At 49.2% G+C, this 24,953-nt stretch overlaps 1 protein-coding gene and 1 long non-coding RNA gene across 5 annotated transcripts in view; one reads left to right on the top strand and one right to left on the bottom strand.

The window, feature by feature from the left end:
- Positions 1 to 24,953, bottom strand: part of disp3 (dispatched RND transporter family member 3) — an 876,012-nt gene that overhangs the window by 176,347 nt on the left and 674,712 nt on the right. For all 4 annotated transcript variants that reach the window (XM_072478461.1, XM_072478460.1, XM_072478462.1 and 1 more), the window contains one exon: positions 2,231 to 2,391. In XM_072478461.1, the coding sequence (XP_072334562.1) occupies positions 2,231 to 2,391 (161 nt within the window). The remainder of the gene's footprint in view (positions 1 to 2,230; positions 2,392 to 24,953) is intronic.
- On the top strand, positions 15,020 to 15,777 carry LOC140392809 (uncharacterized). Its single transcript, XR_011935431.1, has 2 exons — positions 15,020 to 15,098; positions 15,129 to 15,777. It is a non-coding gene; the product is annotated as an uncharacterized lncRNA (long non-coding RNA).

Below are 24,953 nucleotides of genomic sequence, written 5' to 3'. Positions count from 1 at the left end.
ATATTGCCAGAAGACTGGAGAGAGGCGAATCTTGTCCCCTTGTTCAAGAAAGGGAATAGGTATAACCCTGGGAATTATAGGCCAGTTAGTCTCACTTCGGTCATAGGTAAATTATTGGAAAGAGTACTGAGGGATAGGATTTATGATCATTTGGAAAGATACAGCTTAATCCAGGATAGTCAGCACAGATTTGTGTGGGGTAAGTCTTGCCTCACAAGTTTGATTGTACTCTTTGAGGAGATAACTAAGTACCTCGATGAAGATAGAGCAGTTGATGTTGTATACATGGATTTTAGTAAGGCGTTTGATAAGGTGCCCCATGGTCGGCGCATGCAGAAAGTAAGGAGGCATGGCATAGAGGGAAATTTGGCCGATTGGATCAGTAACTGGCTATCACATAGAAGACAGAGGGTGGTGGTAGATAGTAAATTTTCATCCTGGAGCCCAGTCACCAGTGGTGTACCACAGGGATCAGTGCTGGGTCCTCTGCTATTTGTGATTTTTACCAATGACTTGGATAATGGAGTTGAAGGTTGGATTAGTAAATTTGCTGATGACACCAAGATTGGTGGAGTAGTGGATAATGTGGAGGGCTGTTGTAGGCTGCAAAGAGACATTGATAGGATGCAGAGCTGGGCTGAAAAGTGGCAGATGGAGTTTAACCCTGATAAGTGTGAGGTGATTCATTTTGGTCGGACAAATTTGAATGCAGATTACAGAGTTAAGGGCAGGGTTCTGAAGAATGTGGAGGAGCAGGGAGATCTCGGAGTTCATGTCCATAGATCTCTGAAAATTGCCACCCAAGTGGATAGAGCCGTGAAGAATGCCTACAATGTGTTAGCATTTATTAACAGGGGGATTGAGTTTAAGAGCCGTGAGGTTATCCTGCAACTGTACAAGACCTTGGTTCGACCACATTTGGAGTATTGTGTGAAGTTCTGGTCACCTCATTATAGGAAGGATGTGGAAGCATTGGAAAGGGTGCAAAGGAGATTTACCAGGATGCTGCCTGGATTGGAGGGTAGGTCTTATGAGGAAAGGTTGAAGGACCTAGGGCTTTTCTCATTGGAGCAAAGGAGGATGAGAGGTGACTTAATCGAAGAGTATAAGATGATGAGAGGGATAGATAGAGTGGACGTTCAGCAACTTTTTCCTCGGGTGGATGTAGCTGTTACAAGGGGGCATAACTATAAGGTTCATGGTGGAAGATATAGGAGAGATGTCAGAGGTAGGTTCTTTACTCAAAGAGTGGTTGGGGCGTGGAACGCACTCCCAGCTATGGTACTGGAGTCGGACACTTTAGGAACTTTCAAGCGGTTATTGGATAGGCATATGGAGCGCACTAGAATGATTGGGAGTAGGTTGATTTGATCTTAGTTTCAGACTAGTTCGGCACAACATCGTGGGCCGAAGGGCCTGTACTGTGCTGTACAGTTCTATGTTCTATGTACTTATGTGAAAATATATTTGGCAAAATTGCATATTTTTTCAATCATTCACTTGCAAACATGCAAGGATGTTGCAAGAAATCATGCTGAAAACATATACTTCTTTTCAGTGGTTGCAATGTGGCCTTTCACAAAGACTATATAATTCAAAAAGATTAATATAATGAAAATGGTGCACCACTTTTCTACCTCATCGAAATAAATAGGTCTGTTAAATATAGTTTCAAATAAACACTGAATTAGTCAAATATATTTAATTTAAAATCAAATGAACAATAGTGTAACTTCATATTGCCCCTTTAAGAGTGCTGAGCTTAAGACTCAATGCCACAATGTTGTAGCCTTGCTTCTGATGTGCACTGTGAGTGCAGCTTCTGACCAGTGAATTTGCCATAATGTGTTCACAAAGGTTTCTGTAAAGTGGGAATCATCTGACAGATTTTATTTTGCTAAGATGTCTCCAGGAATTTACTAATTAATTAATGCGCTGCAATGCAGAAAAAGCAGGGGATTCGCCCAGTGTCCTGGCCATCACTTCTCCCTCAACCTAAACTGGCCAGTCTGTAGGAGATTACTGATACAGAGTGGCTGTTGCATTTGCCAACAGAATCGTCAATGCACACCAAGTACTTCACTGAATGAAGCACTTAAGAGATTTCAATGTGCTATTGTATTTATGTATTCCTTACTCTATCATTGTACAGTTTGTTTATTTTAATCACATGCATGTTATGAAAACAAGAGTTTTATTATACATTAGTCTCCAGGAATAAAAGAAACACCTGCTTCTTCCTCAACTGATAGAAGAGGTATGTCATCATCCAAGTATTGTAGTATCCCACCAATCGCCAATGAATCCTGGTCTGTGACTAGAAGTGAATCATCACACTCTCCTGAATCCTGTGACATGTTGCTAGCTTTCTTCTTACACATAGGTTGGCAGCTAAAACAGAAGTTTAAAAATTCCATCAGAACTCAGGGTTTCCAATTCTAAGACATTTGTAACACATGTAGTACCTCTCCAAATGATGAGAGTAATTCAGCACACACCAAGGAGTGAACTCAGGAATGTCCTGCTCAACTCGTTAAAGTTAGGTTGTGCTGCAGTGTTGATGTGTTGAAAGTCAATTTATATGCCAACAGCTACTACATTATTTGGGAGAGGTGCTTTCACATTTGCATCTCTGGCCAATTACAAAACATACAAGAAAATCGTGCCATGATACACCAGATCTTTGTTCATTAATATAACAGCAACAGAAAAAGATGATGGTAAATACAGGAAACATCAGAATTCTTCAGATACTGCACTCTTGTTGTGGATATGCTGGCCAGGCTCTACTTCGAAAGTGGTTACATTAGAGACTTCCAGACGGACTACGAAAAACACAATGTATGTCCTCAAAATACCACTTCAGAGATTAAACAGCCTCACCGACTCATAGAGTTCCCTGGCCTGTGACTGACCATAATGGAGAAGATTCATTCAGGAAGGCAGTGAACACATTGAGTGACTTCATTAGGAACATGCAGATGTGAAGTCAGGGTGCCGGAGAGTTCACAAACTTCCAAATAACTTGGCTATCTGATCCTTGAAGCATCATCCTTCTTATTTAAGGCAGAGTCTGCAAATTGTGCATTGGACTCCATCAACAATCACAGAATCCAATGAACTGGTGGTGGGTGGGGGTGGGGGAGTGGGGGGAGGGGGAGAAGGACGGAGTGGTCTGTTGGGGGGTGTTTAGTGGAGAAAAATGGAAAAATATGTCAAACTGTTTGGATTGTATTATGCTTTTGAAAGATTATGGGTGCGATCTAATGCCATGCTGGGCACAAATCCGAGCGGGCCGGTTAGTTCGGAAGGGAGAGTCCAAAATCAGGAAGCGCATCAGGCGCCGATCGGTTTCCGATCCAACCGACCCGCTCCTGTTGGTGAGATCAGGATCCTGCACAATGAAACCAATAATCACCGATTAAGACCAATATCCATCCCATTAACTGGAGGTACTCCCTATCTAAAAGCCTCCTGTGATCTAACTGGCTCCTCAGCGAGCAGTCACACGGGCGCCGTTCAGCACACCTAATTAGAAATGTGAAGTTAGCGAAATGGCTGCTGTGGAGATTGACCATCACTTCTCCCTAGAAAGGTAAGTAGCCATCTCAGTAAACGGGCAGTCAGCCCGGAGGCTGCCGCCCCAGTGCTCAGGGGTGTGTGTGTGTGGTAGTCACCACTGTTGTATTATATTGTATATATGAGTATTATGGTAAGGTCCCTGTACTACAGGTACGGGGGTAGATCCCTGCCTGCTGGCTCCTCCCAGGAGGCGGAGTATAAATGTGTGTGCTCTCCGAACAGCAGCCATTTCGTTAGCTGCTGTAGGAGGCCACACATCTGTGTAATAAAGCCTCGATTACATTCTACTCTCGTCTCGTCGTAATTGATAGTGCATCAATTTATTGTACATAGATTTTTCAGAGATGGACCTCCGCATCAAGCCGGATCGCCTGCAGCTGCATCCTCAAGCAGACAATGGCAAAAAGGACTTCCAACATTGGCTAGCTTGCTTTGAAGCATACATCGGGTCTGCGCCAGACCCAATCTCAGAAGCTCCAGATTCTATACACGCGGCTGAGCTCCAACGTTTTTCCCCTCTTCCAGGATGCGCCTACCTACACAGAGGCCATGGCGCTCCTGAAGGAGAATTACGCTCAGCAGACCAACAAGATCTACGCCAGGCACCTCCTATCCACGCGGCACCAACTTCCCAGTGAGTCTGTGGAAGATTTCTGGCGTGCCCTGCTTGCCCTGGTGAGAGACTGTGACTGCCAGGCCATTTCGGCCACTGAACATTCAAACATCTCGGTCTTCCAACGGGAGATGGACCGAATGGTTGACCGAACGGGCTGCGGGCCACTTTCCCATACCTGAACAACGTCACCATCTGCGGCCACGACCAGCAGGACCACAACGCTAACCTTTCTAAATTTCTCCACACCGCCACACTCCTCAACCTAACTTAGAGAAGAGTGTGTTCAGCACGAACCGATTAGCCATCCTCAGCTATGTGGTTCAGAATGGAGTTCTAGGGCCTGACCCCGATCGCATGCGTCCCCTCATGGAACTCCCCCTCCCCCACTGCCCCAAGGCCCTCAAACGATGCCTGGGGTTCTTTTCATGGAACGCCCAGTGGGTCCCAAACTATGCGGACAAGGCCCACCCACTCATTCAATCCACCGCTTTCCCACTGACGGCCGATGATCACCAGGCCTTCAACCGTATCAAGGCCGACATTGCCAACGCCGCAATGCACGCGGTCGACGAGACGCTCCCCTTCCAAGTTGAGAGCGATGCATCAGACGTCGCTCTGGCCGCCACCCTCAACCAGGCAGGCAGGCCCGTGGCATTCTTTTCCCGCACCATCCATGCCTCCGAAATTCGGCACTGCTCCGTCGAAATGGAGGCCCAAGTGATCGTTGAAGCTGTGCGACATTGGAGGCATTACCTGGCCGGCAGGAGATTCACTCTCCTCACTAACCAATGGTCGGTTGCCTTCATGTTTAACAGCACACAGCGGGGTAAGATCAAAAGCGATAAAATCTTGAGGTGGAAGATCGAGCTCTCCACCTGCAATTACGAGATTTTGGATCGCCCCGGTAAGCTCAACGAGCTCCCCAATGCCCTGTCCCGAGGTACATGTGCCAGCGCACAAGTGGACCGACTCCGGACCCTGCAAGACGATCTCTGCACCCGGGAGTCACCCGCTTTTACCACTTCATTAAGGCCCGCAATCTGCCCTTTCACCAGAGACTACCAGGTCTGCGCGGAGTGTAAACCGCACTTCTACCGGCCAGACCGTGCGCACCTGGTGAAGGCCCCCCGCCCCTTTGAACGCCTCAGCGTGGACATCAAAGGGTCCCTCCCCTCCACCGACCGCAACACGTACTTACTTAATTGGTCGCCGAGTATTCCCGATTCCCCTTTGCTGTCCCATGCCCCGATATGACGTCTGCCACCGTCATCAAAGCCCTCAACACCATCTTCTTTCTGTTCAGTTTCCCCGCCTACGTCCACAGCGACCAGGGATCCTCATTTATGAGCGAGGAGCTGCGCCAGTACCTGCTCAGCAGGATGACCAGCTGCCACCCCAGGGGAGACGGGCAGGTGGAGCGGGAGAATGGGACGGTCTGGAGGGCCGTCCAGCTGGCCCTACGGTCCAGAAATCTCCCGGCCTCCCGCTGGCAGGAGGTCCTCCCCGACGCACTTCACTCCATTCGGTCGCTCCTGTGCACCGCGACCAACGAAACCCCCCATGAACGTCTCTTTGCTTTCCCCAGGAAGTCCACCTCCTGAGTTTCGCTCCCAACATAGCTGGCAGCTCCAGGACCTGTTCTCCTCCGCAAGCACGTGTGGCTCCACAAGGCGGACCCGTTGGTTGAGAGAGTACAGCTACTCCATGCGAACCCGCAGTATGCCTACATAGCGTACCCCGACTGCCGCCAAGACACAGTCTCCCTCAGGGATCTGGCACCAGCTGGGTCCCCACATACCCCACCCCCCCCTGCCCCGGCGCACCCCACCGCAGCCCCCGCTCCAGGACAATCCGTCCTCCCCTTGCTCCCACCTTTGACATGCTCCCGGAGTCACCGAAGACCAAACCGATGCCAATACTGCAGCGCTCTCAACGACAGATCAAGGCGCCCGATCGTCTAAATTTGTAACCTTCTCTGTAATTTTAAAACCAATCTGTATGTGTATAGTTTTCGACCACCCCCGCTGGACTCATTTTTAACAGGGGGTGAATGTGGTAGTCACCACTGTTGTATTATATTGTATATATGGGTATTACGGTAAGGCCCCTGTACTACAGGTACGGGAGTAGATCCCTGCCTGCTGGCTCCGCCCAGGAGGTGGAGTATAAATGTGTGTGCTCTCCGAACAGCAGCCATTTCGTAAGCTGCTGTAGGAGGCACACATCTCTGTGTAATAAAGCCTCGATTACATTCTACTCTCGTCTCGTCGTAATTGATAGTGCATCCGTGTATGCTCTCTGGGGGGGTTGGACCTGGTCGTGGTTGTCGGCCACCACTGGTGGGGGGTTGCCCCTGGGCTCGGCGTGGGGGGCAGCACCCCCGGGTCCGACATGCTACCCCTTGGATCGTGTATACCCATACCAGAGGCGATCTCAGTATCTGCCTGTCCATCCCACCGAACACCCCAGGATAGTCCGCATCTGTGGTGATATGGTGCAGATCACTTTAAACCCTGTTGACCGTGGCGGCCTCTGGCTGCACAGCTGAAGGCTATTGCTTGTAGAGTATTGGCAATGTTAGTAATGTGAGCACTCAACAGATCCGAAATGGATACCTGTGGGTAGACATGCCATGTCGCAGACGGGTGTGACTCGCAGGCATCCCAATTAGACTTTGCGGCCTGGAAACATTGCCTGAACACTGGAGGCTGCAAAACTACAGGGGCAGCAGCCATCAACCACACACTCTAGAGCTGGGCTGCAGCACCCCCACGCCCAGAGGTTGGGTGTATGGATCGGGGTGCTGCCTGAGCCCTGTCCCTGTTCAATTCCAGGTGATGGTCTGGGATCTGCGGTTCGGTGCTCAGGGGCCCAGCTGTGGCCGGGGGGTTGCATGTGCAGGGCAGGGTCCCCCAGCACAAGCGGGTTGTTGGATGCCACCCTGTGGGACGGCATGGTGGCAGAGTGGTTAGCACTGGTGCTTCAAAGCGCAAGGGACCCGGATTCAATTCACTGTCTGTGCGGAGTCTGCAGGTTCTCCCTGTGTCTGCGTGGGTTTCCTCCGGGTGATCCAGTTTCCACCCACCAGTCCCGAAAGACGTGCTGTTAGGTGAACTGGACATTCTAAATTCTCCCTCCGTGTACCCGAACTGGCGTTGGAATGTGGCGACTAGGGGCTTTTCACAGCAACTTCATTGCAGTGTTACTTCATTGCAGTGTTAATGTAAGCCTACTTGTGACAATAAAGATTATTATTATTATAGTATGGATCATATTGTGGACCCCGCAGCAGCAGCCCTCGCGGTGGCAGTCAGGAGGTCAAAATACAAACAGGTGAGTGATGGTAAACTGCTGAGAGCTGAGCTCTGGTGCTCCTCAATTTATGCCATAGTCTGACAATGTGACAGAGGTTTCACATGTCTCAGATGTAAAGTGTTTTAACGGTGTACATCGTGACCTTAACTGTCCCTAGCTGCCGATGGTGCTGCTGCTATCTCCCCCCCCCCCCCCCCCCCCCCCCGCAGTGCCCTCTCAGTTATCCACAATCATCTTAGCCCTCCGTACTCTGCCGGTAGGTTGAGGCCCCCCCCCCCCCAGGATTCACATCAGAGGTGGAGGCAGTCTGCTGCTTACGTGCCCTGTGGCCTTTTGATGCCCCTGGCAGGCATCCTCTGGAGGGCCTGGGGCACATGCCGTGCCATACTTCTGGATCCACGTGCTGACACCAAGACGCACCGTTGTCAGGAGGGGGGGGGGGAGATTTGGGAGAGCTGCTGACCGCCATCGCCTCTCCAGAGGCTCAGCATCAGACTGGGATCCAGCTGGGTCCTCGGTTGCAACAGATTTCCAACTGCCATTTCCCCGGATGTTCCTGCATCTACCTGATGTGCATCAGCAACTGATGGTGTTCATCAGATTATGCCCTAGAAGCCTGTCCACTATTTCTGCCCACGAAGGTGTGCGTCTCTGCACTGCTTGAGGGTGGGGATGCCAACTGTGATGGATCAATGGTTTTATCCTTAGAGCTGAACTCTCCCCTGGGGTGGTCTCATGTGCGGTGGAGGTGGGAAGGGGTTTACCCCGGATGGGCCACCACCATTGGATGAAGATCCTGCGGGAGAACGACATCTGGTCAGTGGGAGTGAGGGATCATTCTGCCTGGCATGAACTCATGTGTGACAGGTCATCTGGGTGGGGGCTGGTGGATACTCACCTCTGCAGCGCAGGCCAATCTCGATGTCGGTGACCAATCTGACCTCGGAAACCCCAGCAAATTCCAGGGCCCACTCCTGGAGGTATGGCGGGGGTCAGGTGTGGTCACCGCTGCTGTAAATGGGTGGGGTGCGTAGGTTGGTGCCAGGGTGTCCTGGCACGGTATTGTGCTGGGGCAGAGGCACGGTATTGTGCTGTGGGGGGGGCTGCCACAGCAGGGCTGTGGGGTGAGGGGACGTCGGTGGGGGGGCGCGGGGTAACAGGCGGGGCCGATGCCAGGGGATCAATGCCAACTCACCCGTGAAGTCTGGTGGAAGTCGTTGAGCATCTTGCGACATTGGGTGGAGTTCCTTCTGCTGACATTCTCCATGCTGCCGACTGCTGTCACTGCCTCCCAGTCGGCACTGGCTTGTCTGTGGCTGACACTATGACCCTCTCAGGGGAACAGGGTATCCCGTCTGGACTCAACCTCGTCCTACAGTCTGGCCAGGTTGGCATCTCCGAATCGTAGGGTTGGTCTGTACAGTAGCATGGCTGCGTGCTGACTGCGGTTTGCTCTGCGGGATTGTTGAAGCGTGCTCCCCATCGTTAGTGGGCAGCTGCCAAGCACGATCCAAGCAAATCAGCAGGTGGGACAGTCTTTTCCGGCGTGTGGTAACCTAGTATGGCCTAGTTTTAGGCCCGATAAATTGGATATCTTAAATTAAAGAATTGGGCACTTTAAATTAAACTACAGTCAAACCTCAGACCGGCTGATGGGAATTCAGACTTGACCAAAGTCAAATACACAACCCACAGACAAACTGCCAGAACATGCCTGGACCAGCCCCGTCAATCATGCATCAGGAAGTCATCGATTTGATTGATAAGCACCTCTTTGTTGTGGATTGCCCAGATTGAGCCAGACTTTCGGGCACCCAGTATTTCTGCCGTTTTCTTATAAGGCAACAGGTTACGTGCCAACAACATAATAATAATCTTTATTATTGTCACAAGTAGGCTTACATTAACACTGCAATGAAGTTACTGTGAAAAGCCCCTAGTCGCCACACTCCGGCGCCTGTTCGGGTACACTGAGGGAGAATTCGGAATGTCCAATTTATCTAATATCACGTTTTTCGGGACTTGTGGGAGGAAACCAGAGCCCCTGGAGGAAACCCATGCAGACACAGGGAGGACGTGCAGACTCCACACAGACAGTGACCTAAACCGGGAATCGAACCTGGGACCCTGGCGCTGTGAAGCAACAGTGCTAACCACTGTACTACCGTTCCGCCCACCAGAGATGCACACCTGGGGAAGGGCCCCAGTGTCCTGTCAAGTGGCCATCCTCTCAACGATTGGGTGTTGGGACTCCCTCCCAAGGCCTCATTGGCAGAATACCAGGGAAGTTTCTGGAAAGGCACGAAGGGAGGGGAATAAAGGTAGACAACCAAGACACACCCCAGCGAAGACTCGAGATGGGAGGCGATCTTGACCATCCGAAGACTGGCCAGAGAAAGAAGGTTGCTACCAGTGAGACCCATCTTTGCAACGGCTGACTTGAGAGACTCAGAGAATCGGACCCACGGCTTAATCCAAGCCACCTTTACGGGTAGTAGAATGAAACTTGTGAATCTTTAGTATATGTTTTGGGTTAATTTAAGGGTTAATATTGTTGTTGTTAAATAAAATTGATTTGATTTTATACTTGTGTTGTCCTTTGTTTTCCTCGCTAATAAAGGCATCTGGGTAAAATTCTTGACTAAAATACTGGTTGATGCTTCTGTTATTTCATAGATACAACGGGTGAGAAGCCCCGGGGAATCATTAAGTGCCCTAATTAACGTTAGATACCCGTGACGGCCTCGCTGAGTCAGACGTCAGGAAACAGCTGGTTGTCCCGCTCACTACCACACTTAGAAACTTTTCCGTTAGATCACGCCCTATGTATTGTGCATACTTTGGATTGGAATGAAAATATTCAGAAAAATAATTCACCTTTAAGAAATGTATAGCACAGTAAAGGAAACTTTTAATTATAAATGCACTGTTTGAAATCCCAGTAAGAAGTCTTACACCAGGTTAAAGTCCAACAGGTTTGTTTCAAATCACTAGCTTTCAGAGCGCAGCTCCTTCATCAGAAATCCCAGGATGCAGTAGTAACTACTATTAAAGGATAAATGAGTGACTGAGAGCTCATCACAATACTGAAACACAATAATGAAAGACAGAGGCCCAGATTTTTGCCACTATGGAGAACTTCTCCATAGTGGCGATAATAGTGGAACGGTCCGAAAATCGAAGTCCCGCCTTGAGTACGGCACTTTCCATATTCAAGGGGCAGGGTGGAATGGGGCCGGGCGGGTTTTGCATATGCACGTTTTACGGAGGCAGCTGGCTATTTAGACCATCAGCTGCCTCCACTCTAGTCTGATTTTTGTAGCTGAGAAGTATGGATCCTGAAGTATGCAAAGTAGACCATGTAAGAACAAGTCTGAACTTAAGTGTTTTCTTTGGGTATCCAGGGGACCCCTTTAGAACAGTAGTGTAGCCCTGTGGAATTTGCCTTAAAATTTTATTCACAGCTCCAGACGTGGCACAAAATAATTTCCAACAGTCTTCCCTTAACCCTAGGGATTAGGAGGATGGGGTTCCTGGTCTTGCATAGCAATTACTTTTGCCCCAACTGACGTGTGCACCCAGGTGCACTTTCTGCTGGAGAAGGGCACATGGTGCTTAGTGCGCAGGAGTACAGAAGATGGGCATGGTACCCTGGCGCATAGGGGCAATAGACAGTCACTATGAGCAACCAGAGAGCATAGCGGGCCATTAAGGCCAGGAGGGAGAGGTCGCCTGTGCACCAGGAAAGAGGAAAAGCAGGATAACCAGATACTATCCTATGGGAAGAGTGTACAGACTTAGTACATCCTACCTCAACATGACGGAGAACCAATGTCGAAGCGACTGAGGTTAAACTATAAAGTGGTGACTGACATATGTCACATGGTCCAGCTGCAACTTGAGCCATAACCTATTGACCCCCATGCCCTGCCAGTGGCTGAGAAGGTAAATGAAGCTCTCAACCTCTATGCCTCAGGGTCATTCCAGGGATCATCAAAAAACCTCTATGGCAGCGATGTGCCAAGGCATACAAGCTATGGACTGAGTGCTGGAAAATGGGATTTGAATAGTTAGGTGGTTGTTTTAGACCTGTGTAGACACGGTGGGCCAAAGGGCCTTTTCTGTGCTATAGACCTTTATGTCTTTATGACCTGCCTGGTACATCCCAATCAGCAGCACAGAGCGCCATTGAGGCTGTAACAAATGCTCTGGTTGGACATGTTGGGGCATCACATTAACCTCCCCACAGATTAGGTATTTCAGATGCAGTGAGCCTCAGTCTTTGCTCAATTAACAAGCTTCCCTCAGGTGCAGGGTGTTATTGATTGCACCCACATTGCTATAAAGGCATTCTCACTGTTGACAGCTTTGTCAACTGGAAGTCCTTCCACTTAATCAATGTACAGGTGGTTTGTGACCATCACAAAGTCTTCCTTCATGTGTGTGCAAGGTTCCCTGGCAGCAGCCATGACTCCTACATACTAAGCAGTTCCCAACGCCCGCAGCTATTTCAGCCACCAACACAGAGTTTTGGTTGGTTTTTGGGGTCAAGGGCTACCCCTGAAGAACTTGGATAATGAGCCCCTGCAGAGGACAACTACAACAGAAAACATGTTGTTACCAGGGCTACCATTCAGCAGGCAATTCGCATTTTAAAACTGTGATTACAGGTGCCTCACTCAGGTGGAGCGGTGCTGTGCGGCTTGCTGCACAACATTGTGCAGTGGAGTGGCATACAAATAGATGACAATGATGTCATGGGCAGAGCCCCAACCTCAGAGGAGGAAAATGCGGAAGAAGGGACACCCCTGTCCATTCACATGATTCCAAAAAATATGAGGATGAGGAGACGATCCATTGCAGAGCAGTTGGGGGTCATGGCCACAAAGCTGGGGGTGAGTCTTGTGCAGGAGGAGATCATCGTCGGATAGATTCCAGTGCAAAAGAGATTGTCATAAAGTCCCCGATATTACAATTACAATCAGCCAGTCCCTGGTGACATACTCCCACCTAAACAACGTTGTACACTGACTCCACAATTATTCAAGGGTATGTCCACCCTCAAAATGGACATAGTAAACATCAATGTGCTGGACTGAGTCATAGGCATAAGGCTGAAACCTTCAACATCATAACCATGGGCCTCACCATATTGCAAACAAACATGATAACATGTCATTCACAACCTGGCCCCTGCTCATGAACACTGATGACTGTCAAATGATGGGTTCATACTGCCAAATTGTGCATAATAAAACCATGTCTACAATGCTGAGAGTGACATGATGTCAGAATTCCAACCCTATAGCATGCAATGCGATAAGGCACCTCGTGCACGGGAAGCCTTATGTAAGAGTAGTTCTTTGAAAAAATTTGTGTACCATCCATTCCGGCCAATAGTACAATTTATAAGGTTGACACCACATACCACATTCCTGGCTTCCATATAGCTCTGATTACTGCACAAAGCAAATCCTGTCATACTCGGAATGCAAATGCAGCCAAAGTAGTGGCACAGCAGATAGCCAATATTACCTGCAGATACATGGCCTCTCGAACTGCAATGGCTACACTTACGCCAATGTGCAACCCTGGACTGCAGATGAATGCCTTGCATCCAGTACTCATGCTTGAGATTCACCTGCTGCCCAGATCCTATCAGTGAATTCTAGTCATTAAACCTGCCTTAAAGTCAAACCTGGATGGACAATGAAAGATACAAGGAACATCTCACTGCTTTAGCGTTTGAATACTGGAATCTGTGATACAGCAGAGAAGGAAGAGGTTCTCCAAAGCATTACAAATCAGCCAACAACCTTGATCCTGTTAACAGCACATCGAGGTGCTCCGGTTTCCTCCTACAATTCCCTAAAGACATGCTGTTAGGTGAATTGGACATTCTGAATTCTCCCTCAGTGTACCCGAACAGGTGCCGGAGTGTGGCAACTAGGGGTTTTGCACAGTAACTTCATTGCAGTGTTAATAGTGACAATAATAAAGATTAAGATTATTAAGCATCAGTCCTCATTATTACTGTGGGAACCACCTTTATAATGTTACCATTCTTTTTGAGCTGTCTAGTGTACAAACACATACTGCGTCAAGTACAACTATTAGTAAATATATCCAAGAAGTGTGCAAATGTGATAAATGTAACCACGGTGAATCCATAAGTGCTGTCGATGAGACAGGGCCCTTCACTCTCATGTACTCCTATGAGTTTGCCCTCGCTCCCTCCATGTTGCTTCAGAGGAGGTGCAGGCAGGTTACTCACTTCTCTGTCGAGACATCAATGTTGAGTGTGGTGTCCTGCCTCGTCGTGCAGGCACCCATTGGGGACCCGCTTTGGGCTGCGGCCTCTGCATGGGCAGCTGTGGTCACTGACACATGTAGTAGACGAGGGCTCTGGCAGAGGAGCTTGGAGGTAGAGGGAGATAAGGGTTGAGGATCTCTCCATACCTTTACCTTCCTCACAGTTGACTTGTGAAGTCATGAATTGGCCTTCAGGTGCGTTGAAGGGGTCTATTGCCATAACCGTTACGCCTACAGGTGCAACCTTCATATTAAGGATGTGCAGCTCCTCACGTATTCCATGGATGTCAGTGTTTATACTTTGAGCATACTGATCCAGGCTACTGAGGGAAGTTTGCATCCTTTCCTGGCCGAGACCCTGCTCTTGTGTCCATTCTGAATGTTGCAGCATGTGTTTGTCCATGAGATTGGGCAAACTCTAATAATTTGCGCCCATGCAGTTGAACCCCCGGGACAATGTGGATCTCATAATGGCGATGGAACCCTCCATTCACAGAACTAGAACTCCCATTGCCTCAGGGAACCCAGTCAAATGTCCCCATACTTACCGCTGATTATCTAAATACTGTGCCCCAAAAGGTGACTCCTAAAGCTGCACGTTCCTACCCACTGGAGCATCATCGTGACATTCCTCCGTCCTCTGAGGGGAACTGTACACTGATGCTGACACCTCCTCCTGCACTCTGGTGTAGTGACTTTCACCCTGTGCCCCCGATTCTAAATGCATGCAACATCACTCTGATGTCCTTGTTTCTGAGTGGGTGGAGTGTGGGTTAATATGATGTGAAGCTACCTCCTCGGACATCTCCTCCTCCTCTTGATGCGCAAGGGATTGATGCACCAACCCGGACTGAAAATCTGAAATTTGAGCAGACATTTTTAAAGATCGGGTTTGCAGTGCCAGGAACTCTCTTGTCTCTGTGCACCGACCCAGAAGCGAGAATCTGAGCCTGACTGGTTTTTGCTACTTGAGGGCCAGCATCTTATCAATTATGGACAGAAAATACTAGTCAATAATTGTTTTCAAATATCTTCAAGACAAATCTATTTAAAAGTAGATTCTCCGGCCCCCCATTACCTGTATTGTGGTTATCTCTGTTTCATTGTCCATTACTTCCTGGCCGCACTGTCCTCTCTCTCTTAGAGGAATGCATCGACGGACAAAAGGAACTGAGGAAGTTCATGCAAAGGTGCTGGTAATTGAGATGAGGCTAGGAGATAGCCTCAAAGGGGGGACATGTTGGGAATTTGTACTGGATATTGTATAAGCTAGGTAATTTGTACTGGATATTGTATAAGCTAGGTATGGAATGCAGAATCATAGGTTTTAGTGAAATAATAAAGCAGATTTAGGTGAGTAGTGAAATGGATGTGTGACCTATGTAACCTGATGTAATTTAGAGTAACCCTGTGTGAATTAACGTAATCAAACATAGAATAGATGACCTAATGTAATCAAGTATAGTTGATATGATTAAAGCAGAAGACCCAGAAAAGTAGCATAGCAATTACTAATTAACAAAAGCAAATAATAGTCACTTGGGAAAACAGTGAATACTGCTTAGTGGCTCACTTTAGTAGTTAACCATAATAAACAAGAGAGAATAAAGTAAGCAGATGTTTCCTACACATTCGGCCTAAGTCAGCTAAACCACGATTGTTGCACAAGCAGAGAAGTGTAGATAAGGGCAAGAGTTATAACCACCATGGTTTAAGAGACAAAGAGAGGAAAAAGGAAGCGACCAATCTTGAATAAGACAGATAAAAGTCAACTAAAAACAATGGTGGCCAAAGCAAGGTCCGGCTGTAAAGTAAGATAAGAAAGATAAGAACCTTGAGATACGGAGCTGAAATGTACATAAAAAGACTGTAAGCCTGAGGGCTCATCGGATTGTTCCGGACATCCCGATTTTATTCTCTTGTGCTAGGTGAATAAAGTCCACTGCTTGGAAGATCGCTGTTCAGACTCTCTGTTTTAATCGGTATACACGAATTGTCGTCCTGGGGAACCACGACAGTGCACCATGCAATCAAACCAGATTCAAATAAAATAACCTGGGCTGGATTTAATGGGGTATTGGTGTCTAGGCTCCACCTGTGGAAAAGTCAGGGGAAAGCTCCAGCCGCTTGGCCCGCTGGTATTTGATACCTGGAGGGTCATAATTGGTTCCGGGTGGGACTCCCACTCCCATTTCAAAGAAGTTCTGCATCAGACAGCTGCTGTTAATTGACCACCTAAGGGCCTCAATCAGCACAAATTGGAACAAAAGATTTATACCTGAAATGGTAATCTGCCTATTCTCCTTTCAGACGATCGACTATGTATTGTTACCAAATGCTGCTTCCATACCAGGAGCAGGATTCTCGGGTTCCCCCAACTGCGTGTTTCTCAGCGGTGTGCCTTTAACTGGCAGCAGGATTCTGTCTTCCCATGCAGCTTGGCAATGGGATTTCCTATTGAAGCCACCCCATGCCACCGGGAAACCCATAGGCGGGGGTGCACTGCCAGCGGAAAAGTGAATCATAATGGCTGGGGAATTCCAACCCATATTTCCAAGACAATAAAATCACTGTCAATCTCGCTTTTGACTTAGGCACAGTATTGAGAGGGGTTTGATAGAAAAGCAAGTAATTTTCTGCTGCAGGAGAAGATAACTAGACTGCATCGTCTGATAGGATAAGGTGCAGTGGCAGGATTGCTGGAGCTGAAATCAATGAGTGACCATTGATTTAATGACATCTGCGTGGGTGGCGGCTGGTTTCTCCCCATTAGCATTGGGCATGAAAACTGCAAGAACCGGATTGATAGAAATTTCTGTTCTAAGGTTCCTATCAAACACAACTTAAAAATCATGCTCGTCTCCATCTACTGAGGTAGAAAGTCATTTATTCAAAGCACATTAGAAAGCTGTATTTATGAATGAAGAAAAAATACACCCGATATATTTAGTAGTAGATTAGAATTTTCAGAAGCATTCATCACTTTGACAGGAAGAGGGCAATGTGGAATAATTCATTTTCAACAAAACCACAATTTGTTTTTCAAATAAATGACTAGCCATTCTCCTGTGACATTGTTGAGAAGTCGTCTGGAGTGTGGTTGTGTTGTTTAGCTGTAATCTGCCCTATGTTTATAAAGCCTATGCTCAGATAAACTCTTGCAAGAAAAGATGTAAGTCGGCATATCCTAAACTCAGTAAGGCTGAATGCTGTTGAAAGGCTATTTGCTGTGACAAATATGACCACAGCTTTGGGGTTATAATCTACTTGTAGTAACCGAGGTTATTTTAATAAAGACAAGATCATCAAAATAGCTTCTGGAACTGCATCCTCGAGCTTGTCTTGTATTTTCTTGGCTCAATATGAACTATGAAGTACACCAGATGGAAGCTAGTGAAGTCAATACTGTCAATTGCTAATGGATGGATTTGGGAACTGTTGCTAACTTTTGGTTGGTTCAATTGGCTCTGTTTTATAACCTTTGCTCTAGAGTCGCCAGGTATCTTTATGATACCGCCACAAGGTTCAAGTTCAAGTAATGATCAATAACTCAACACACCAATTAGTAAGATTCAAATCAAAGCACATTTATTATACACAGTAAATCACTACTCATGCATAAACTCTACTTTCGAGGCTATTTCTATAACTAACAGGCCTATACTTAGCTTCGGACTGGCCCACCAGGTCAGGGGAACAAATGGCCTTTCGTTCGGGTTCTGAGTCTGCGGGATTCAAAAGCTGGTATGGACTGGTAGCTAGGAGCGCCTATCTCGTAGCGAGGGTTGACTTGAGACTTACTTTCTTGGAGGCCGCTGGACAGTTCACTCTCAGGGGTTGCTTCGTATTGCTGAGTGACCCTGTCAAGAAGGACGATTTGAACTTGGGGGCTTTACCCGTACCTGGTTTCAAGTGATTGGACTTCGTTCCAATCGCTTGGTTCGATTTCTCCAATACTGGAGCTGTTCCCTGATCGTTGGGCGGTCTTTAAGTGTCCGTTAACCTCTTTTGTGTTGGCTCCTGCTGGCGCCGAGGAGTCTGGCTTGGCCTTGTTTACCTCAAAATGCTTCGATTGTTCCCGGGGATCGCTCATTACTATGTAGATGGCTGCTACATTACTATGCAGATGGCTGCTTGTATCGATGCTGTCTGGGTTTCTGCAGAGTCTAATACACAGTAAACTTGAACCTGCTAGTTTGTGCCTTGGAATTGCTCATTACTATGCAGATGGCTGCTGGTTTCAGTGCTGTCTGGTTTCTTACAGGTTTCAATACACATGATTTCTGTATTTGCTAGTCTTTGCCTGTGTTGGCTGAATTTCCCTTCAGCCTTTGTGGTTCTCCATTTTAAGTCGGGAAGTGGCCAACTCAGGTGGCTACAGAACTCTGGAAAAACAATTACCAAGAATACTCAAGTATGAGAAACAATTTAAGTGCCAAACAATGACACAATTTAGCAGTCAACCTAGCCTCTTTGAAAACACTTTGGCCGGAATTCTCCGACCAGGTTGGAGAATCCTGGGGGGGGTGCGGGAATTGCGCCCCACTGCTCCGACGCAGGCTTCTCCATTCTCCGGCGCCGTTTTTCGGGTGCCCGCAGGATCGCTGCCACGCCGATCGGGGGCTGTTGACAGCAGCCCCCCTGGCTATCCTCCGGGTCCTGATGGGCCGAGTGGCCGACGGGTTTGACCGAGTCCCGCCGGCATGGATTACTCAGCTCCCACACGGCAGGGCCTGGAAGGCAGAGTGTGCGGAGGCCGTCCTGGAAGGGGGGGGGGGGGGGCGGGTGGATCCGACCCCGGGGGGGGGGGGGGCCCCCACGGTGGGCCTGGCCAAAGATCGGGGCCTACCGAACGGCGGGTGGGCTGGTTCTGTAGGGGCCTACTTTACACCGCGCCGGGCCCTTGTAGGGTTCTGCCATATTGCCCGGGGGCCGGCGCGGAGAACGGAACCCCCGTGCATGTGCGGAAATACGCCGGCCATTCCGCGCATGCGCCAACTCGTGCGGGCCATTCCGCGCCGGCTGGAGCTGCGGGGACCACTCCGGCACTAACCTATCCCCCTAGGAAGAGGAGAATTCCTCACTTTCGGCGGCCGTTGACACGGTTTTCGTTGGCGCCGGTTTTCATGCTGGTGTGGGGACATAGCCCCATTATTAGAGACTCCCGCCCCATGTCTCTGAATCAGAAGTGTAGAACTTGAGCATATAACCTAAACTGACATCTCAGTGCAACAGTGAGAGACTGCTGCATAGTCAGAGCTTTACCTCTGAAGTGCATGTAAAAGATTCTCTGTGCAGGATTTTTTTTCCTGCCCTACCACTGGAAAGGTTGACTGGGAATGCAACCCCGATCATAGCAGCCTAACAGCCATTTAAAAAAATGTACATATATTATTAAAGTTCGTGGGGGCGATTCTCCAATATTGGGCCCAAGAGTTTGCGCCGTCGTGAACGCCTTCGCGTTTCACAACGGCACAAACCGGGCGCGGTTACATATGATTCTGGCCCCCACAGGGGGCCAGCACGGAGCTGGAGCAGTTCACGCCGCTCCAGCCTCCTTTCGTGGCGCCAAAGGGGCGCTGCGCCAACCCGCGCATGCGCAGTTGGGGCAGCTCAATCCTGCGCATGCGCAGTTGGGCCGTGCCATCCTGCGCATGCGCTGGGGATTTCTTTAGCTCGCCGGCCCCGACTCAAGGTGGAGTCGGTGTTCAGGGGCAGGCCGCGTCAGAAAGTAGGCCGGGGGGGGGGGGGTAAAGAGGCCGGCCCACCGATTGGTGGGCCCCGATCGCGGGCCAGACCCCATCGGAAGCCCCCGCCCCCCGGTGAAAGAGCCCCCCCCCTCCCATCCCCCCACAGGCTTCCCCCCGACCGATCCCGCAGAGTTCCCGCTGGCAGTGACCAGGGGTGAATGGCGCCGGTGGGACTCTGTTGTATCGGCGCGGCCGCCCGACCTGGAGAATCGGTGGCCAAATGTGGCGGCGCAGATTCTCCGCACCTTGGAGAATCGCGCGCCGGCGTCGGGGCGCCAATTCTCCCGCCCGTCGCGGGGCTTGGAGAATCGCCCCCTTCATTTTTAACAAACATGATCTGAACTACAACACAACTATGAAAATTGTTCAAACATATTACAATTGTCGTGTTGACAACACAAGAAATCAGAGATGTAGAAAAACACATAACAAAGGCTATAACCAAAACCACCCACCGCCTATCCCCTGTAACCCCACCAATAAACCCCACCCCCTGCCCCTAAGAGCTGATGGTAAAAGATAAATGACTGCCACCTCAGGTAGAATTCCCCTACCAATCCCCTGATGGAGTACTTTACCTTTTCCAAGTATAAAAAGTCCATTAGGTCACCCAACCAGGCCGAGGCACTAGGTGGAACGGACACGCTCCAACCTAGCAAGATTCATCTTCAGGCTGTCAGTGAGGCTTCAGCCTTCATCCCACCCGCAGACCCGGTAAGTCCAACACCCCGAAAATGGCCACCAATGGACAAAGCTCCAGATCAATATTAAGAATCACTGACATGATGTTAAAGGAGACCCAAAAGCTCACCCACAAGACCAGAACATGTGGGTACGGTTGGCGGGCCCACTAGTACACTGCTCGCACCTGTCCTCCACTCCATCAAAGAATCCACTCATCCTACTTTTGTTAAATGAGGTTTAGGCTGAGTTGAGCGCAGGATGAGGTGGAATTTATCCTAGAGGGCCTCATTTTAAACATCCCCATCTGTGATGGGTTCCAACTCCTCTTCCCATTTCGTCTTCAAATGACATAGATTCCAACAAAATGATCTGTTGATAGATATTCAAGATCTCCTCTCCTCCATTTCTTGCCAATCGTAAGATTTCTTCCAACAGAGAAGGCTGTTAGGGCAAACCCCGCAGTTGGAAATATCGGAATAGGTATGACTCTGCTGGTTGGAATTTCGCTGTGAACTCCACCCAACTGGTGAGCCATCCATCTATAATCAGGTCTCTAAAGCATGCTAGCCCCTTCCCTTCCAATGCCTTAAAAGTTGAATCCAAATCCGATGGCACAAACCAATGGAGCCAGTAATGACATGACACTCAGCTTGTAATGTTGTCTGAATTACCTCCATATCTTCAAAGTGGAGATCACCACAGGGTTGGAGGTATATTCCGCTGGAGAGAGTGGGAGTAGTGCCGGTACTAGGGCCCAGAGACTTGAACCTTTGCATGAACGTGTCTCCATCCTCCCCCTTATGGTGTCCGATTCTCTGTACCATCCCAATACTTTCTCCACGTTGGCCACCAATAATACATGAGGAAATTGGGTAGTGCCAAGCCCCAACTGCCGGCCCCGCTGAAGGTACACCCTGTTAATTCTCGGCACCGTACCCGCCCAAATCAAGGAATTCACTAACTTGTTCACCGTGGCAAAGAACAATTTAGTGAGAAAGATAAGGCATTGGAGCAAAAATAGAAACCTCAGCAGGATGTTCATCTAATGGTTTGCATTCTGCCCGCAGGGATAACGGGAGGCCATCTCTGCAGATCAAGTCTCACCTTATCTAACAAACTTTAAAAAAAAATATATATTTTTTATTCTCCTCCTTTTTCACATTTTCTCCCAAATTTACACCCACCAACAATAAACAAAAATCAGTAATAAATATGTAAATTCCCATATCAATAACAACAATCCCATCCTCCCACCAAACCCCAAACATTAGCCCGCATGTTCACATAAACAAATGACAAAAAGGAATCAGGAATCACCCATAGTCACCGTTAATACACAATGCCAGGGCAGAGGGTGGAGAGGTTGCTCTCCAACCCATCAGGATCCGCCTTCGGGCGATCAACGAAGCGAAGGCTACAACATCTGCATCCGCACCCGTTCCCAACCCTGGCTGGTCCGACATCCCGAATATGGCCGCCCGGGGGCCCGGGTCCAGTTTCATGAGCACCACTTTAAAAAATTACCCTAAAAACCTTCTTCCAGAAATCCTCTAACTTTGGAGTGGACCAAAACATATGAACGTGATTAGCGGAGCCCCCCCCCCCGCAACATTCACACACATCTTCCACTCCCTCAAAGAATTGGCTCATCCTTGCCCTCGTGAGGTGTGCTCTGTATACCACCTTCAGCTGTATCAGCCCCGACCTCGCGCACGAGGTGGAGGCATTCACTCTCCGGAGCACCTCACACCAGAACCCCTCCTCCATATCCTCTCCCAATTCTTCCTCCCACTTTGCTTTGATCCCTTTTAGTGGTGCCTTCTCCTCTTCCAAAATAGCTCCGTAAACCGCTGACACTACCCCCTTCTCCAGTCCCCCTGTCGTCAGCATTTCCTCCAGCAATGTGGAGGCCGGCTCTCCTGGGAAGCTCTGTATCTCCTTTCTGGCAAAATCTCGAACCTGCATGTATCTAAACATTTCCCCCTGCACCAGCCCATACTTCGCTTCCAGCTCCTTCAGTCCTGCAAGTCGACCCCTAAGAAACAAATCTTTTAGTGTCTTAATCCCCTTGTCCTCCCATTTCTGAAAATTTCCATCCCATCTCCCTGGCTCAAATCTGTGGTTCCCCCGAATCGGCATTGTCCTTGACCCTGCCCCCAACCCGAAGTGTTGGCGAAACTGTCTCCAAATTCTCAATGAAGCTATTATTGCCGGACTCCCTGAGTATTTCCCCGGGGCTATCGGGAGCGGCGCTGTTGCTAGTACTTTCAATCCCGACCCCCTGCACAAACTCTCCTCCATTCTGACCCACTGGGAATCAACCCTTCTGACCCAGCTCCGCACCTTCTCCACATTCGCCGCCCAGTAGTAATACAACAGGTTCGGAAGACCCTAACCCCCTGCCTGCCTTCCCCTCTGTAGCAGCACCTTTCTAACTCTGGCCACCTTCCCTCCCCATATGAACGATGTCCAACGCCGGCATCTCCACATCATATGAACGATGTAATCCTTCCCTCAATCTCTCTGAAAAAAGCCTTTGGCAGGAAAATCAGCAGGCATTGAAAGATAAACAGAAATCGCGGCAACACATTCATTTTAACCGCCTGTACACGACCCGCCGGTGACAGAGGGAGACCAACACACCTTGTCAGATCAGCTTTCACTCTCCCTACCAAACTACAAATGTTGTACCTGCGGAGCCCACCCCACTCCCGGGCAACCTGCACCCCCAGGTACCTAAGGTGAGTCCCTGCCATACGGAATGGCAGCCCCCCCACCCCCGACCGAGACACCACAAAATACTCACTCTTGTCTAGATTTAGTTTGTACCCCGAGAAAGACCCAAACACTCGAAGCAGCTCCAATATTCCCCCTATCGACACACTCGATTCCGACACGTATAACAGCAAGTCATCGGCATATAAGGACACCCTATGCTCTATCCCCCCCCGTACTATCCCTTTCCATACCCCCGAACGTCTTAATGTGATGGCCAACGGCTCAATCGTGAGTGCAAACAGCAGGGGGGACGTAGGACATCTCTGCTTAGTCCCACGGTGGAGAGAAAAGTATCTCGAGCTGATGTTGTTTGTGCGGACACTCGCCCACGGCTCCTTATTTAGTAGCTTTACCCAGTTCACAAATCTTGGTCCAATCCCAAACCGCTCCAGAACTGCCATCAAGTACCCCCATTCTACCCGGTCAAACGCCTTCTCAGCGTCCAATGCCACAACCACCTCTGTTTTCTTCCCCTCTGCCAGTGCCATGACGACGTTCAATACCCTTCTAACGTTTGAAAAGAACTGCCTCGCTCTCACGAACCCCATCTGATCTTCACCTATCACCTTCGGGAGGCACCCCTCGAGCCTACTCGCCAGCACCTTCGCCAATACTTTTGCGTCCATATTCAGAAGTGATATGGGCCTATGCTGCCCACACTCAGTCGGATCCTTATCTGTTTTTAGCAACAGGGAAATGGACGCCTGCCCCAAAGTTTGTGGTAACACCCCCTTCCCTATCGCCTCTTCAAACATCCCCACCATCAGGAGCGCCAGCTTATCCTTGAATTTTTTATAATATTCCACTGGAAACCCATCTGGCCCTGCCACCTTCCCCGACTGCATCCTCCCAATCGCATCCTTTATCTCCTGCTCCACTACCACTCCTTCTAATGTAGCCCTGTCCCCCTCCCCTAACCTCGGATACTCCAACCCATCTAGAAATTCCTGCATCTCACTGTCTCCCCCAGGTGGCTCTGACCTGTACAACCTCTCATAAAATTCCTCAAAAACCTTGTTAATCAGATCCGGAGCCACCATCTACTTCCCTGCCCTATCCCTCACCTGAACAATTTCCCTTGCCGCTGCTTCCCTCCGGAGCTGACCTGCTAACATATCTTATCTCCATGTTCGAAAACTGCCCCCCTTGCTCGTCTCAGTTGGCACACCGCCTTCCTCGTAGATAGTCGGTCAAAGCTTGCCTGTAGTTCCTTCCTCTTTTCCAACTTTGCTGGGTCTCCATCTTCTGCATAACTCCTATCTACCTCCAACATCTCATCTATTACCCTCTGCCGCTCCAACCTCTCCTATTTGTCCATCCTGGCCTTAAACAAAATCACCTCCCCCTCACCACCATCTTTAGAGCCTCCCAGCCAACTGCCTTTGACACCTCACCCATACAGTTGAAACCTACATATTCTTTAATTACCGTTTCAATTTTGTCACAGAACACTTGGTCCCCCAAAAGTCCCACATCTAATTTCCACCCCGGCCTCTGCGTTACCCCTTCTCCAGTACCATATCCACCCAATGGGGAGCATGATCTGACATTGCAATTGCTGAGTATTCCGACCCCTTAACCCCAGCCAGCAAAGCCTTCCCCACCACGAAAATGTCGATCCGCGAGTATACCTTATGGACTACTGAGAAAAACAAGTACTCCCGTTCCCTCGGGTGCAGAAACCTCCAAGGGTCCACCCCTCCCATTTCCACCATTAGCCCAGTGTATGGGTGCCAGTTCCCGCAGGGAAACCGTGAGGGGGGGGGCGTCTGTAGTGGGGGAACCAGTGGGTGCCAGATCCCAGAGGGAAACCATGTCTTGCTTGCCGTTGGGGTGCTCGACGTAGGCATATCGGGAGTTCGCATGGAGTAGTCGGACCCTCTCGACCAGGGGGTCCGTTTTATGGCTCCTCGCGT

This window comes from Scyliorhinus torazame, chromosome 16, assembly GCF_047496885.1.
Source record: "Scyliorhinus torazame isolate Kashiwa2021f chromosome 16, sScyTor2.1, whole genome shotgun sequence".
In the NCBI taxonomy this organism is placed as follows: Eukaryota; Metazoa; Chordata; class Chondrichthyes; order Carcharhiniformes; family Scyliorhinidae; genus Scyliorhinus; species Scyliorhinus torazame.
Note: the sequence above shows the minus strand (reverse complement) of the source record. Positions and strands in the feature narration are given on the sequence as shown.